The sequence below is a fragment of the Takifugu rubripes genome, chromosome 2 (genome assembly GCF_901000725.2).
Source record: "Takifugu rubripes chromosome 2, fTakRub1.2, whole genome shotgun sequence".
NCBI lineage: Eukaryota > Metazoa > Chordata > Actinopteri > Tetraodontiformes > Tetraodontidae > Takifugu > Takifugu rubripes.
In genome coordinates this window covers 600,967-618,824 of record NC_042286.1, presented here as the reverse complement: position 1 = coordinate 618,824, position 17,858 = coordinate 600,967, and the positions used below count along the sequence as shown (strand labels likewise).

General features: G+C 47.1%; 1 protein-coding gene across 2 annotated transcripts; it reads right to left on the bottom strand.

Moving 5' to 3' along the window:
* Positions 1–5,747: 5,747 nt before the first annotated feature.
* Positions 5,748–9,792, bottom strand: gpr135 (G protein-coupled receptor 135). Of its 2 annotated transcripts, XM_011618589.2 has the most exons (3): positions 9,206–9,792; positions 8,277–8,475; positions 5,748–7,992 (listed from the first exon to the last, which is right to left on the bottom strand). In XM_011618589.2, exons 2-3 carry the CDS (start codon positions 8,402–8,404, stop codon positions 6,642–6,644), a joined length of 1,479 nt encoding a protein of 492 aa, XP_011616891.2. In that variant the 5' UTR covers positions 8,405–8,475; positions 9,206–9,792; the 3' UTR covers positions 5,748–6,641.
* Positions 9,793–17,858: the final 8,066 nt, after the last annotated feature.

Here is a 17,858-nt window from a genome sequence, read left to right as displayed (position 1 = left end):
AGGTTAGGTTGGGGAATACAATCACAGAACTTGACAGGAAGTAATCTGAAATGAGAGGAGAATTTAAAAAAAACAGGAACCACTGGACTGAAATGAGCAGACCTGGAGCCTTTTTATTGTTTTCAACACACACAGTGTAAAATGAAGCATATTCATAAAGGAGCAACTGTTGTGGTTCGGTTTCTGGTCGGCACTCGGACTTCTCAACCTCCTCCCCTACCTATAGGAATGACATCCAGGGGCAGGCTGATCTCCGAGGAGCCGCTGAGCCGCCCAGCTCGTTACTCCTAAATCAGAGCCAACTTAAGCCCTCCCCTCTTTGCCTCCGGTGCCAGATTGTTGCTCGTGTCTTTGAACCTAGCTCCAGCTCCCCGTGATATAGCCCTTTCGCCTCGTTATTCTTTAGTTTAGTAAGTTTTTTCAGTGCTTAGTAACTTCTTTCTGTTGTTTCCTTTCCTGATGTTTTTTTCCCCTATTTCGATGGTGATTTTTCGTTCGCCCTTTCCGTTGTTACTTTCTCAGAGTTTTTTTGTTGTTACTTTGTTCGATCGTTTTAGATACTTGGATGAACGACTTCCCCGCACCCCAAACACCGCCGAGTCGCGTCCAGCCGACGGTCCGCCGATCAACCCAGCTCCACAGCCACAAGAGCCCTATATCGGATATAGGGCTCTCGTGGCTCCTGAGTACCTGCTTGGAGGTACCTGCTTGGTATGGGGTTATACCAAGCAGGTACTCAGGAGATTTAGGGACATGCTCCCAGTTTCTGCACCAGTGCCAGTTAGTGTTCACTCAGCAACCTCTCACTTATTCCACCCCACAAGCTAAAATAGCCTTCGTTATGAGTTTATTTACCGGACTGGCTGCCGCCTGGTCCGTAGCTATCGCCACACAACATCAAGAGCTAATGAACGATTACACCAGGTTCAGAGAGGAGATGAAACGGATTTTTGATCACCCGGTAAAGGGAAGGCAGGCTGTAAACCAGCTGCTAGACCACATGTGTCAAACTCAAGGCCCGCAGGCCAGATGTGGCCCGCCATGTAATTTTATGTGGCCTGCGAGAGCTTAAAAGTTTTGAGCGTCTAAAAATAAATACCAAAATAAATTAAGAGCATGCTTTGACCAAAAACTACATTTCCCACAATGCCTTTCGACTACGGTTAGCCGCGCCCAGTGTTTCCACATCCATGCCAACGAGTGGAATTGAGATATAAACAATGATCCCAAATGTCCAGAAAGAGAAAGTTGATGCAGATGGAAGACTGTTGGAAGGTGAATACTTGTTTGTGCTTCAAGGAGAAAGACCGGTATGTCTTTTGTGTTACGAGGCGGTGTCGGTTGTCAAAGAGTACAATCTGCGTCGACATTCTGACACCAACATGGAGCTAAGTACGCTAAGCTAGCCTTCAAGAAGAAGCAACAAATTGCCCAAGAATTAAAAGGAGAACTGTGGTTGCTGCAGAGTTTGTTCACGAAATCCACAGCCAAAAATGAGGCCGCAGTGAAAGCTAGCTTCATTGTGGCTGAAGAAATCGCCCATGCTTCCAAGTCTTTTTCAGAGGGAGCGTTTTTGAAGCAGTGCATGCTGAAGGTCTGTGAGCAGGTGTGTCCCGACCAGTTACAGACTCTTAAAAATGTCGGTTTATCAAGAAACACCATCGCGGACCGAGGGAAGGAAACTAGCAGAAAATCTTACAACACAGCTGGCTGAGGAGACACGCAGCGACACAGATTTTTCATTAGCTGTTGATGAAAGCACAGATAACATGGACACAGCGCAGTTATATATTTTATTAGAGGCGTTAAGTCGGACCTCTCTATCACTAAGGAGCTGCTGGATGTAGTTGCAATGCATGCGACCACAACGGTCGAGCTCAGGAAAGACATTGCTCTTTTTATGTAGTAAAGGAAAACTCATGTCTGAACTATCAGATCCAAAGTGGTTGTGTGACATAACTGACCATCTCGCCCAGCTGACTCAGAAGCTGCAGGGACGCAAACAAGTCATCACGCAGATGTCTGACATGATCACGGATTTCCAGCGTAAATTGGACTTATGGATGTGGCAAGTGAAACAGGACAATCTTGTCCACTTTCCTGTTTGTTCAGAGCGTGTCAGCCTCATTTCCCGAGACTTTTTCATGTGCTCAGTTGACTACCAAACTGAGCTGGTAAAGACCGAGTTTGATCGGCCCTTCTCTGACTTCAGAGCACAACAGTCTGGCTTTGACATCTTTGCCAATCCTTTCACCACCGATGTCCTGCACTGCACCGCAACACCTTCAGATGGAGCTAATTGAGCTTCGAAGCGACAGTGGCCTGAGAGCAAAGTTCCAGGATGCTGCAATCCAGGACTTTTACCATCTGCTGCCCCCTGGTTTGATGCCACAGCTTCGACTTCATGCTGCCCGTGTTCTGTGTTCCATGTTTGGGAGCACCTATCTGTGCAAACAGTTTTTTTCTATAATGAATCTGAACAAAAACAAGCACAGATCACGCCTCACGGATGACAACCTCCATGCTGTTCTACGCATTGCCTCAGCACAGGACCTAAAACCAACATTGACACACTGGCAACGGGAAAACTGTGTCAGACATCTGGTCAGAAACACACAGGTAAGCAATTTTTTAAAAACTTAATTAAAATATAATAAAATGTAATTCAACCAAGAAGAACAGTTATAAACTGTGCAATTCAATGATTGTGCTTGCATTTTTGTTGTGTTAATCATCTTCAGAACATGATCTCTCGATAGAGAGAGATCACACCACTTGGTGTGTTTAAGGACAGGCAGTATCTCCTCATCAAAGACTAACCAAAAAACTATAGTTGAGAACTGAGTCAACCTTTATTTTGGTATTTTTTAGTTGATTACATATTATTTATGTGTAGCTGCTGTTGTAATTATTTAATGTTTGCAGGTCTTATGGTGTATGCAGACAAATTGTTGTCATCAAACCTGTTATGGAACAGTCAAGGAGGCTGGGACCAGATGCAGAGTAAAAGTAAAAGGTTCTTATTGATAACAAGGCAAGGGGAAGCAGTTTCACGGAACGAAGGATAAATTGAAGTAGCAACAAAAACTCTAGAAAAGTAGTGTGGCGGACGCCTAACAGGGCTCAGTATATCTCCTCTCTAAATCGACACGCCACCCAGGAATTCCACCTGGAGAATTATTATCAAGGCCGCACAAGTGTTTTCTAGTGAGGAGAAGAGACTGGTCCAATCTGCAAAATTAAACTTTTATTTCCGGATATCCTCTAACAATTGCTAAATACTCACGCATGAATTTTCACACACACTCACGTGCAGATATTAAATTCATATTCAAGATTTACAGTTATCTTGAAAACACCTGCACCCCACAGGGTAGGATCGGCACCACTTAGAAAATAACAGGTACGTACACAATAATAGGAAACCCAAATAACATGCAAAAATAACCCACACGAGCAAAAAGCACACTTAGTCAAACCAAATAAACATGCAAAGTAACCCACACAAACAATGAACATCACAAATCAGCCCCAAATCCCTCCCCCCCGCAACCAAACGTTAAACCAACATAAAGGCAATCCTAGTCCTCCTAGAGGCGCAGTTCACTCACACACTCGCACTTTAGATTGGACCCCACACGATGATACCTACCAAATCCTTGCAATCGACTATACAGGACTGAACGACATCACCGTAAAAACAAGTACCCTCTCCCTCTGATTGACTCAGCCTTCAGCCCCTTACACACAGCTACGGTGTGTTTACAAAATTAGACCTGAGGAATGCCTACCACCTCATCAGAATCAGGGAGGGGGATGAGTGGAAAACAGCATTCAACACCCCATTAGGCCATTTTGAATATTAGTGATGATTAACTATGCTCCTGCCGTGTTTCAGTGTTTGGTCAACGGCGTACTGCGGGACTTGCTTAATAAGTCAGTTTTCGTCTACTTGGACGATATACTGATTTTTTCCAGGTCGATGGAGGAACATGTTCGGACACTTGCGAGAAGTGTTGAAGAGATTACTGAAAACAAGTTGTGCGAGAAAGCAGAGAATGTGAATTCCATGTATCGTCTGTTAGTTTTCTGGGTTTCGTGGTCGAAAAGACACGCTTCGCGCAGATCCCTCCAAGGTGGCTGCAGTAAGGACTGGCCCCTTCCCACTACTCGTAAGCATCTTCAGCGGTTTCTAGGCTTTGCAACTTCTATCGAAGATTCATACAAAAACTACAGCCACCTGCGGCACCACTCCACTCCACTGGCCAGTTGAGGCGGAAGTTCAGGGCTCCAAGGACAGACGTCCCAGATGGATGGCTCGCCGAGCCGGCATGTTTGCCCGCAGTCCGCCGGGTCGTCATTGCTCTCATGGGGGCACACCTCCCGGATAGCCTGCCATCCAGGAGTTCACCGCACACTGGCCCTCATCCAGCAGCGCTTCTGGTGGCCATCCATGGCTGCGGACGTCTGGACCTTTGTCGCTGCGTGCACAGTGTGGCACGCGCAGCAAGTCCTCACACAGGCCCCCTGCAGGACTCCTGGCAGCCCATTCCCCTCGTCCCTGGTCCCACATCGCTTTGGACTTCGTTACCGGTCTGCCCCCATCTGAAGGTAATGATACCGTACTGACAGTGGTCGATCGCTTCTCCAAGGCGATACATTTTGTTACCCTCCCTAAACTTCCCACCGCCTTGGAGACGGCAAACCTCCTGGTACAGCATGTTTTCCGACTACATGGAATCCCTCAGGTATCGTGTCAGACCACTGACCCCGGTTCACCTTGCAGGTCATGGAAGGCGTTCTACCGGGCCCTGGGAACCACCTCCAGCCTCACTTCAGGTTACCATCCTCAGTCCAACGGCCAGACTGAACGAGCGAACCAGAGTTTGAAGTCCTCTCTGCGCTGTGTGGCCTCCCCGCCTCCTGGGCCTCGCACCTACCCTGGTAGAATACGCCCACAACTCCCTCATCAGCTCAGCTACCGGCCTGTCACACGTTTATGGTTAACCATGGTTACCAACCTCCTTGTTCCCTAGCCAGGAATCCGACGCGGTGGTACCCTCTGTCCGGAGTGTGGCGGGAGACCCGGCTTGCACTGGGAAGAACGGTGGAGCGCAACCGACTCTGGCGGACCGCTGCCGAGCACCTGCACCCAACTACCAGGTAGGCCACAAGTGTGGGCTCTCATCCCGTGACCTTCCCCTCCAGACGGAGTCCAGAAAACTCACCCCCAGGTATTTGGCCCCTATCCCCTGGGACAAAATCATCAATCCCAGTGCGGTTCGACTCCGTCTCCCAGCCTCCCTGAACGTCCATCCAGTGGTCCATGTCTCCCTCCTCAAACCAGTTACTAAAAGCCCCACCAGCCTCCTGCGCCACCCTCTCCCCCCCCTTCCGTCTCATTGAAGGCCATCCGGCCCTACAACGGTCAGGAGTCTGGACATACACAGGGCGGGGGAGGGGGTTGCAGGGGGTTCTGACCGGAGGAGCGCTCCCTCATCCTTGACCCGCAACTGCTGCAGGACTTTTATCTAAGCTTCCCAGAAATATATTGACTTTTAAAACTTTATTTGTTTTTTTGTGTGCTACCACTGTACAATGTCTACACAGCCGATTGGTTACGTTCATTCTGTCTTCGTTATAGACAACTTTCCAAGATCCAAAATGGACCTTTAATGAAGGAGAGAAGAAAAAAAAGGAAATGAAACAAAACCCCAAAGAAAGGGAAAAGGAAACAAAGACATGAAGCACTGCCACATATCCGGGGATAACTGAACCCATAAAATCACCAAAACACACCACCACAACTGGTTCAACCAAAAGACCCAATGACACTGGGCAAAAGACGCAACATCATAGCAAAAAAGGTACATTGGAGAAACTGGAAGACTGTTCAGCACCAGAAAACAGGAACATCAACCTGAAGGCAGCAAGAAAACAGCCCTAACAGATCATAAGGGCTGGGCCGGGCAAATTTACTTTGAAAAGGTTTCCCGGCCCAGTTAGCTGTTCTCAGACGCGTCACGCTGAGCCGATGACAGATCTGAAGAAGGCTGAGGCCACTTCTGAACCCTGGCTCAGGTGTATGACACTCATCTTCATCTTTATTGTTAACATCAACCCTTTTGCCTAGTGCAAGTCAGAGCAGCAAAAAAATTACGACTCTTTTATTCTTATTCTTCACCCTATTAAACCATAGAATTATCTTTCTGGTACTTTCAAAAGCAAATCTATGACCTAAAATCCTAAACAGCTAACAATGACACATGAAAGGGTATCAGAAGGGATTCAAAAAGATCCACACGGAACCGAGCACAAATGAGGATGCGGTGCAAACACGGATAGAGCACGTTGCCTTTATTGTGCAGCATCACAGGGAATGACTGCATCAGGCACCAGAGGGGGGGCCTGATGAATCACCTGGCCCCTACTCCTCACCTGACCCCACTCATTGCCAACTGAACCTCAGCGTTTGTCTAAAGAGGGTTAGTTCTTTTCACGATGTTGCATTCTCAGGAAATATCCTCACGGGCACCATTGTGAACATGCACATCTGCATCTACAAATCATTTACACATTTACAGAAAATCATTGCACATAAAAAAAACTCCCAAGCAAATAACAGAGGGTCCTCCAGAGGTTCACAGGCTGGTGTCAGCCGTCTTTATCTTTGGTCCGCTGACTAAATTGGGTAACACCGCGGTGTCGGGCTGTGCGTCTTTACAAAAGAAAACCACAGGGTTTTTGCAGGCCCACATGGCAACCTCAGTTCCTCCGCCTCCCTTGCCAGGACTTGAACTGGACAGGTGGCTATTGTTTACCCCAACACGACTCATGTAGCGGTCCCGTATCCTCTCCGATCGGTTGAATTGAATGTCCTGGTTCTGAGTGTGGCCAGACAGGTAGGTGGCGATGTTGCGTGTCCGGTAGCCCTCCTCTCTGCTACGCCCTAGTAACATGGATATATTTGGGTTCCTCATAGCGTAGATCAGTGGGTTGATGGCTCCGTTAGCCCAGGCTAGCCAAATGGCTACTGTGTCCATTGCTGGGTTGAAGGTGTAACTCCCCAACGCGGTGACCAACCCCAATAAGCAGTAAGGCCCCCAGCAAAAAATGATGAAAACAATCATGATCAACACAGTGGTGGCTGTTCGCATTTCACTATAAAATCGTAGCAAGTACGCGTATGTGGTCACAGGCCTGACTCGGATTTCGGAGAGACGAACCGTCTTACAAATATTGTAATGACAAAAACACATCAGGGAGAAAGGCAGTAAGTAACACACAATGATAAGGCAAATGCTGTAGGCCGTCCCCAAACGTGATGTCCCAGAGTGGAAGACGTACATGCAGTGATAGAAACCTCGCTTATGGATTTGAGAAGGAGCTGAAGCTAGGAGATACCACGGCAACGCAAAAATAACAGCAGTCAACCACACAGCTAGCAACAACTGAGTTGCCTTCTGGCGGTCCATTTTGGCCTGCGGCTGTCTGACAATGGCGTAATATCTGTCAAAGGAGATCAGCGTCATGGTCAAGGTAGAGATGATCCCAAAACAAGTGTTGAAAAAGCCATTCGCCACACAGAAGTGGTCCCCAAACATCCATACGCCATCCTTACTGAACAGCATGACAAAAGAGAAGGGGAGGCACAAAATGGCTGTGAGGAAGTCCGACAGCGACAGTGACATGATGAAAGCATTGGTCACTGTCCGAAGCTGCCGGTGCTTAATAATGACAACGATGACTGCCGAGTTGCCCAGGCTGGATAAGAGGAAGATGGAGAGAAGAACCAGGGCCTCAGCTGCCACCATGACACCGTGAAGGATGGAGCTGCTCTCTGAGGCACTGAGCACCGACAGTGGTGAAGCCTCCAGGATCTCACCAAACTGGCTCCCTCGCTTGTCTCGGAGAGTTGACAGATTTTTGGTGCTTCCCACTGTTGCTTCTGTGCTGCTGGTCGTTACGAGACTGGTCACTATAGAAACAACCCTGAAGAACAAAGACATATGTGACATGACTCTTTAAACCCCGTAAAAGAAGCCCTGCAATACACTTCTCGGGTTTAAAATTGTTGTACACATCATCATTCATACAGCATCTTATGTATGCAGTTACATTTTAGTGAATCCAAGTGTCCCCGTGTGCCAGTCTGATCTACACAAACAGGTTTCATTGCTAATGGCAGAGGCACCAGTGCCACATTACTGGTTTAGCAACAATTCCCTGGCTGTGTTTGAAGCTCTACATGAGAGGGGCTCCATGTGCTGACTTACACGTGCACAACAGAGGAGGTGGTGGCCAGCTGGTCAGTGAAGGCCACACCAGAGGAGACACCTGTGAAATTGTCACCATGCAGGGTCATGCTAATGGCTGAGTCCAGCGAGGACAAATCCTCCTTCATCTCTTCTGGTTCCTGTGGCTCTGGGTTGGCTTCAACTCTGTCTTCTCCAGCTTCCCTGCTGCGTCCAGCGTCTGTGGGTTCAGATAAACAGTCAGTGATCATGGTAGCCAGTGTAGCTGTTGCAGGGCTCTAGAGCTGAGGCAGGCTGCAATGTTCTAGACCAGCTGCAGTTTACAGAGAGGGCTGAAGGGGAGAGGGTCGGAAGTGACCAGGAAGTGGAGGTGGAGGGCGGTTGAGGTGGGTGTGAGGGAGGGGTGCAAGCAGTCAATGCGATGAAGGTGGCACTAGGTGGTCCTGGTGGCATGATTGATGTGGGGCTGCAGTGAAGGGGTGGAGGAGGCCAGCCAGACTCCTCATCTGGAGGAAGGCTGAAAGGATGGAGTTGTTTATAGTAAGTGAGAATTGTGGGTTTTGGACCTGGGGGATTGGTGCTCTCTTTTATTGCTGCTAAGGTTGAGAAAGTTAGGTGCAAACCAAAGTTAATATTACGATGCCAGTTTTTTTTTTTTTTAAACAAAACAGGGCATAAAGGCCTTTATACACCTCTTAAAGTGAACGTCTATTAGTAATCTTTACAACAATATTCTCATACTTTCTAAAGGTGTTAACCACTGACGTTTCCTGTATTGCGTTTTGGACAGTATCAAGAATTATATATGAATCTTTGCGTGTGAGCGCGTGTCGGTGCGTGTGCTTCACTGAGCGGATAGAAGTGGGTTTAAAACGTTCCGAATTGCCAGCTTCCTCCGCTTAGTTGCTCTTCCCTATTTTAAGGAACGAAATGAGGTTAGATTTCTTTACCTGGTGGTTGTGGGCAGGCAGAGAGCTCTCAGCACCCCCCTTCGCTTCTGTGGACAAAACTAAAGCAGCAGTTGTCCGCGCACGGCCATCACTGGGGGTCGTTCTCCTCATCGCTGCTCTGCGGCTGGAGGAGAAAGCTACCCGGGCAAGGAGATGCAATCCCGGCCTGGTTCCTTAGACTCTCCCCCGCTGACGCCAATTTCACCCTCCTACTGCTGCAACCACGCTGCTCGTCATTTTGCACATCCAGATGTGTTCAACCAAGTCTACCACGTAACGTGTGACGTGTTTGTGTAGTTGCCATGGAAACTGCGGATCGTCGTTTAAATTAAAACTGCTGTCCAAAATGACATTTAGAAGTCATGTGTCAGTGAAATGTCTTTAAGCTTGCTGTTGTAGGGTTATGCGAATATTTAGCAGCAGCTGAGGGGATTTAGGGTTGTGTTGCGTTCCCTCGGGAGCACTAATCTGCCATACTGGTTTTTCTCCTATCTCTATAGATTCCGTTTCCCCTGCGTTGAACGGGTTGAGGCGGGGCCCACATTGAGCTCCGCCCACTCGATATGTTTAACCAATGACTGCGGTCGAGCCAGCCAACACTTCGGCAGAAGCAGCTAAGCCAGCAGACACTCGAATTCCACTTGCGCTGTGTACCGAGGCATTATACGACGATGACGAGAAATTTCCTCAAAATATAGGATATGAATGTTACCAACATGTTTTCATCGTTCCCAAATTTGCTAGTTACGAAAGTCTTTCTTTCACTTTGATAAACATATCCATTGATCCGATTGATATACCAGGAAGAGTTTCACAATTACTGAACGAAGTAAATTCAAGAAAAAGCCGCTCCTATCACTCCCTGTTGTACTCAGCATTTAGGGTAATGTCTCGTATACACAGAGGGAATTGAATTTGAGTGTCTGCTGGCTTTGCTGCTTCTTCCGAAGTGTTGGCTGGCTCGACCGCAGTATAGCGACAGATGGCGATTAACTGACTCTTTTGTGGTCGAAAACCCACTTTTGGATTTCATATAAAGCAAAATTACATTCGATGTCAGCGAGAATGCTGTGTGTGAAAAGGCGCCTGTCATTTTGTTGTTTTACCTTACATGATGACATTTGTAGTAAATCTTTTAGATGAATCAATAAAAGCCCGCTAATTATATGTAATTATATTAGAGTTATGTTACTTATTAACCAAATACAACTAAAATATTGTTATCATTTACATGAAGGACCAGGTCTGGTATGAAAATTCCTTTCTATTGGAAAACATATTTTAGTATTTTTAATATCTAGTGAATAAAACGTGTTTAACAATCTCAGGCCTGTGGTGAGCAACATGGAACTGCTACATAATACTGGCCATCTAACGTTATTCACACAGACTTACCGGTATTCGCTTCTAAAGGGGCTCTCAGAGACTGAACTGATGCCTGGTCCAGTTTTGGTCTAAACCTGAAGAGAACAATTTTTTGTTAACATTGATGCAACTTGAACATGAAGACTTGAAAATGGTATTTATTCACGGGGCTCAAAAGAAACCAAAATCTCTTGAACATCAATGATTTCTACACAAAATGTCTCGCGGTCACTTTGTAAAGTAAACGAGAGGAGGAGTGTCTCCCTCAGATCCATGGTGCCATGGCACCATCGGATGCCAGCAGCTCTTGCAAAGTTCTGAAGCATTATGATTGGGGAAGGGTTAGAGAAGAGCATCTCCGTATTTAGAAATAAAGAAAGTTATTATTAAAGGACGAGGGAAGACGTGAGACGAGAGCACAGAGAAGGTTTCAGCATTCCCAGCAAGCTACAGCAACAGCTATTACCAACCAGGAAAAAAATATTTTGAAAATGGAGAATTGATTGCTAAAAAGATCTGTGACATCCCCTCTTAAACCTTGTTGAATGTGTATTTATGGATTCTGCCTTCAACGGCACCTGGTGCTTCAGAGATTAAGTCATACTGTAACAATTGGTTCCAAAATAAAAAAGCCATACCCGAGAATGCTGACAGGTGAGGCAACAAGAGGTTAAAAAAAAAAAAGTGTGCGTGCCGTTTATGCGGTGGTGAGCGGTGTGCGAGGCGGACAAAAGGTGAGGTGCTCGTTGATGAGGAGACGTGGTGTTCTCAGGAAGGGATACTAAAATGCAAGGCAAAAAAGTTAGCAAATCTACCGAGTTTGGAATGTTTGAGTTAGCACTGGCAAGGATGAAATAATCTTGAGCTGTTTCGTTGGTGTCGGCTGCTTTAAAGGGCTCCTAATCAGACCGATTAGCACAAGCCAGCACGAGTCAGAGAAATAGGTCTACCACACCCCCTACAGGAAAAAAATAGAGCAACACAAACACAGAGACCCAAACCAGGACCATGACCCGTTAACGGGCGTTTCCTGGCGACCTACCCAGTTTATCAGACTGACCATGGTAGAAGACCCTTGTCCAGGATGTGCCTCTGGGGTTGACAGGAGTAGCGAAGGAGGGCAGCATGCTGGAAAATGCTTCTCCAGCTTTGCAAACTGGCCTGCATGGATGGTACCGCCACCTCCTCATCAAATCAAATCAAATCAAATCAAATCAAATCAAATCAAATCAAATCAAATCAAATCAAATCAATCAAATCAAATCAAATCAAATCAAATCAAATCAAATCAAATCAAATCAATATTTAATTATATAGCGACTTTTCCAATCAAAATTGTTTCAAGGCGCTTTCCAGAATCCCAGGGCCTAACCCCAGACAAGCAACAGTGGCAAGGAAAAACTCCCCTTTAACAGGAAGAAACCCTGAGCAGGACCAGGCAGGAGGGGGACCCTCCTGCTGATGGCCGGGTAGAGAGAGAGGAGAAGGGGGGGGGACAGGTAGAGGACAGAATAGTTAGAGAGGAGGAGAGGAGAGGAGAGGAGAGGAGAGGAGAGGAGAGGAGAGGAGAGGAGAGGAGAGGAGAGGAGAGGAAACCATGACCCAGTGTAGTGACAGAGGCCTGTCAGGTGATCATGTTTCTAGACCCCGGCAGCCTTGGCCTATCGCAGCATGACTAAGATGTTAACCTAATGATTAGACGACCCCCTAAGTATGAAATTTGTCTGTCCTCCTAATCCTCCTCCTGGAGTTGAAACAATGCTGGTTGGTACCCAAGGGAGTCCATAAATTGTGACATCCCAGTGGAGGCCGACACACGGGAATTGTTATTCTACACATGCTAGGAATAAGTTCCCAGTGGTGGGATGACAAGCCAAGATGCATCGCAACAACTTTTTAGGGAATGGTTGACCCTCTCAGTATTGTTGTTTGACTAGGGGTGGTATCCGGAGGAGAGGCCCCAACACATTGCCGAAAGCTTTCCAGACCTGAAATGTGAACTTGAGGCCTTGGTCTGACTTGCGAGCATACTTCCCTTGGGCACACATGGGGCAAGCAGTAATGAAGGACTTAGTGTCGTGGGACATAGACGGCCACCAGAACTGTTACTGAAGGAATCGAACGGTCCGGGGGCAGCCTGGGTGACATTTGAGCTGGGAAGAATGGCCCTACTACAGCACATTGGAACGGATGGACTCCAGGATGAAAAGCCAGTTCTGCAGGGTGCCTGCTGGACCAGGATGGAGTGGATGCGCCTCCCGCATCCTCTCCTCCACCAACCAGGTAGCTGTGCCCACAATGCAGGAGGGAGACAAGATGGAAATGGGCTCTGGTCTGGAGGGATTGAGTGAGAACAGGTGGGACAAGGCGTATGGCTTAATGTATGTATGTAATGTAATGAGATCCAGGCTGGTAGGTAAGGGTCAATCAGAAATGCCCCAGAAAAGAGCCCATTGTGCTTGCTGCAAATTCAACCGCTTGGCACTCTGGAGGTAGTTGAGGTTTTTGTGGTCAGTCCACAACACCACACCATCGGCTGAGCAGATCTCTCCAGCCAGTGTCTCCACTGCTGCTGGGCCAGTACCAAATCAAATCAAATCAAATCAAACCAATCTTTATTCATACATTAATTGTTTCAAGGCGCTTTCCAGAATCCCACGGCCTAACCCCAGACAAGCAACAGTGGCAAGGAAAAACTCCCCTTTAACAGGAAGAAACCTTGAGCAGGACCAGGCTCATGTAGGGGGACCCTCCTGCTGATGGCTGGCTGGGTAGAGAGAGAGAAGAGGGGGAAGGACAGGTAAGGATAGAAAAGGGAGGGGAGGGGAGGGAAAAAGAGGAGAGGAAAGGCATAGAGCAAAAAAATACATACAAAAATACATTATATTGAATAAACTGCCGGTTGAGTGGGTCAGCGGGGCCGGAGGTCATTATGCAGCTCTGAAAGGGGTGATACCTGTAAATGAATACAGAAGGGGGAAGCAGAAAAACTACACAAGAAATAGCATCACAAGTCTACTTGATGAGGAGGAGAGGAGAGGAGAGGAGAGGAGAGGAGAGGAGAGGAGAGGGAGGAGAGGAGAGGAGAGGAGAGGAGAGGAGAGGAGAGGAAACCATGACCCAGTGGGGTGACAGAGGCCTGTCAGGTGATCATGTTTCTGGACCCCGGCAGCCTTGGCAGCTACTACTACAGCCACTACTAACCATGTGATCTAATCTATCCCTGAGAGGTTCAGGACCAAACACTATGACCTCAGTTTTTCAGAGTTAAGGAGAAGGAAATTTGAAGACATCCAGGACTTTATGTCTTTAAGACTGGTCTGAAGCTTCGCTAACTGCTCTGTCTCCTCTGGTTTCATGGATAAATATAACTGAGTGTCATCAGCATAACAATGAAAATTTATCCCATGCTGCCGAACAGTGTTCCCTAAGGGAAGCATGTACAAGGTGAAAACAATTGGTCCAAGTACGGAACCTTGAGGAACTCCATGGCTAACCCTACTGTATGAAGAGGGAACGCCATGGACATGAGCAAACTGGTATCTATCAGATAAATACGATCTAAACCAGTCTAGTGCTGTCCCTTTAATCCCAATCACATGTTCCAGTCTATGTAACAGGATGCTGTGATCAACTGTATCAAAAGCAGCACTGAGGTCCAGCAGAACCAGCATTGAAACCAGTCCATGATCTGAATCTCTAAGAAGATCATTAGTAACTTTAAGAAGTGCTGTTTCTGTACTGTGATGAGCTCTAAAGCTGAAACATCTCAAACAGGCTGTTTCTCTGCAGGTGCTCCAGTAACTGAGTCACCACCACCTTCTCAAGAACTTTAGAGATAAAAGGAAGGTTGGATATTGGCCTATAATTTGCTAATACGTCAGGATCCAGTGATGGTGTTTTAAGCAATGGCTTAATCACTGCCACCTTGTAGGACCGGGGTACATAACCTGTCACTAAAGAACAATTGATCTAGTCCAGGATAGAACTGCATATCAATGGTAAAACATTCTTCAACAGGTGTGTTGGGATGGGATCTAAAAGACACGCGATGGACTTGGATTTCTGACGCCTCAGCAAAATATATATGGGTGAAGGAGTTTAAGGGCTCGTTGGAGACCCTGTATGTTCTCACAGTCAGCACATCTGGTGATGGTCCACACCACCACATAGTTCACACCGCATAGTTCCTCTCAGCTGAGATGGGTGGAGAAGAAGAAGACCTGTGAGTCAGTTACGTACCTTTTCATCGCCTCATTGTCCCAGTCTGGAAATGTTGTACAACCGGCTGCATGGAAGTGGTGCACTGGGAAGGAGGGCTATGCAGCAGGCGCAGGGAAGGTAAGGAGCGAGGGAGAGGGCTCGCTCCTTACTGAATGCCTCTCCTAGGTCGTGGTACTCCACAGGAACTACCAAGGTCAGATCGCTCAGAAGAGCACCCCAGAGAGGCCAGAGCGATGAGAGAGCTGAATGGAGAGAGTTTGAGTGACAGAAGGTGCTCCGGCCAGTTAGCGTGTTTGATGCCCAACCTTCCTCTTGATCAATCAATCAATCAATCAATCAATCAATCAATCAATCAATCTTTATTTATATAGCGTCTTATACAATCAAAATTGTTTCAAGGCGCTTTCCAGAATCCCAGGGCCTGACCCCAGACAAGCAACAGTGGCAAGAAACCTTAACAGGAAGAAACCTTGAGCAGGACCAGGCTCATGTAGGGGGACCCTCCTGCTGATGGCCAGCTGGGTAAAGAGAGAGGAGAAGGGGGAGGACAGGTAGAGGATAGGATAGGTAGGAGAGGAGAGGAGAGGAGAGGGTAAAGGAGAGGAGAAGTAGAGTGAAGGGGAGGAGGGGAGAGAGAAGGAGGAGGAGGGGAAGAGGAGAGGAAGAGAGGAAGAGGAGAGGGAGAGGAGAGGAGGAAAGAGGAGGAGGAGGAGGGGAGAGGAGGAGAGGAGAGGAGGAGAGAGAGGAGAGGAGAGGAGAGGAGGAGAGGAGGGAGAGAGAGAGAGAGGCACAGAGCACAGAAACACACAAAAAAATATGATGCACAATCACTTCAGCGGGGCCAGAGGTCATTATGCAGCTCCGAGGCGGCGATACCTGTAAATAAATAGAGGGGGGGGGGGGGAGAAGCAGAAAAACTACACAAGAATCAGCATAACTAGTCTGCTTGATGAGGAGGGGAAAGGAGAGAAAGGAGGAGAGGAGAGAGGAAACCATGACCCAGTGGAGTGACAGAGGCCTGTCAGGTGATCATGTTTCCGGACCCCGGCAGCCTTGGCCTATAACAGCATAACTAAGATGTGACCTAACGATTAGACGACCCCCTAAGTATGATAATTTGTCTGTCTATGATAGTGACTGGAACTACTGAATTAGTAACAATAAGCTTTTTCAAAGAGGTAGGTTTTGAGTCTGACCTTAAAAGTAGCGATGGAGTCAGCCTCCCGTACCTGGACAGGGAGCTGGTTCCATAGCAGGGGGGCCTGGTAGCTAAATGCTCGGCCCCCCATTCTACTCCTGGAAACTCTGGGAACCACAAGTAGACCAGCATTCTGAGAGCGGAGCGGTCTATTGGGCTGATAAGGTATCACTAGCTCCTCCAGGTAGGATGGAGCTAGGCCTCTGAGGACCTTGTAGGTCAAAAGAAGGGTTTTAAAAATTATTCTAAATTTAACGGGCAGCCAATGAAGCGACGCCAGTACAGGAGTACAGGAGATCTCTTTTGTCAATACCTGTCAGAACTCTGGCTGCAGCATTTTGGATCAACTGGAGGCTTCTTAAAGAGTTGTTTGGACACCCTGATAATAAAGAGTTACAGTAGTCCAGCCTGGAAGTAACAAATGCATGGACTAACTTTTCAGCATCATGCCGCGTCAGCAGTTTCCTGATCTTAGTGATGTTCCTCAAGTGAAAAAAGGCACTTCTAGAGACTAATTTAATGTGTGAGTTGAAGGAGAGATTTTGATCAAAAGTTACTCCTAGATTCCTCACAGAGAGACTAGATGTTAATGAGATACCATCTAGAGTGATCATGTGATCTAAACTATCCCTAAGAGGTTCAGGACCAAACACCATGACCTCAGTTTTTCCTGGGTTAAGGAGGAGGAAATTTGAAGACATCCAGGACTTTATGTCTTTAAGACAGGTCTGGAGCTTCACTAACTTCTCTGTCTCCTCGGGTTTCATGGATAAATAGAGCTGAGTGTCATCAGCATAACAATGAAAATTTATCCCATGCTGCCGAATAATGTTCCCTAAGGGAAGCATGTACAATGTGAAGAGGATTGGTCCAAGTACAGAACCTTGAGGAACTCCATGGCTAACCCTACTGTATGAGGAGGGAACACCATGGACATGAGCAAACTGGTATCTATCAGATAAGTATGATCTAAACCAGTCTAGTGCTGTCCCTTTAATCCCAATCACATGATCCAGTCTCTGTAACAGGATGCTGTGATCAACTGTATCAAAAGCAGCACTGAGGTCCAGCAGAACCAGCATAGAGACCAGTCCATGATCGGAAGCTATGAGAAGATCATTAGTGACTTTAAGAAGTGCTGTTTCTGTGCTGTGGTGAGCTCTAAAGCCTGACTGAAACATCTCAAACAGGCTGTTCCTCTGGAGGTGCTCCAGTAACTGAGTCACCACCACCTTCTCTAGAACTTTAGAGATAAAAGGAAGGTTGGATATTGGCCTATAATTTGCTAAGACATCAGGATCCAGTGATGGTTTTTTAAGCAACGGCTTAATCACTGCCACCTTGTAGGACCGGGGTACATAACCTGACACTAAAGAACCATTGATCTGGTCCAGGATAGAACTGCCTATCAATGGTAAAACATCCTTCAACAGGTGTGTTGGGATGGGATCTAAAAGACACGTGGTGGTCTTGGATTTCTGAATTAGCTATGACGCCTCAGAAAAATATATAGGGCTGAAGGAGCTTAAGGGCTCGTTGGAGACCCTGTATGTTCCCACAGTCGGCACATCTGGTGATGGTCCAGTTGTTGGGATGGCCTGGTTAGCTTTTCTCTGATGGCTAGAACTTTATCAGTGAAGAAGCTCATGAAGTCTTCACCACTAAGGGAAGAAGGGATACGTGGATCTAAAACACTGTGACTCTTAGTTAATTTGGCCACAGTGCTGAAAAGAAACCTGGGGTTGTTCTCATTTTCCTCAATTAAAGAAGAAAAATAAGCTGTTCTAGCCTTGCGAAGGGCCTTTTTGTAAACCAATAGACAGTCTTTCCAGGCTACATGGTAGCTGTCTATTTTACAAGAATGCC

Coding starts and splice junctions, on each gene's coding strand:
- gpr135 (XM_011618589.2), bottom strand. CDS start 8,404: ATGAAGGAGGATTTGTCCTCGCTGGACTCAGCCATTAGCATGACCCTG. Junction 7,993..8,276: donor ACCTCCTCTGTTGTGCACGT/GTAAGTCAGCAC, acceptor TTTGTTCTTCAG/GGTTGTTTCTATAGTGACCA.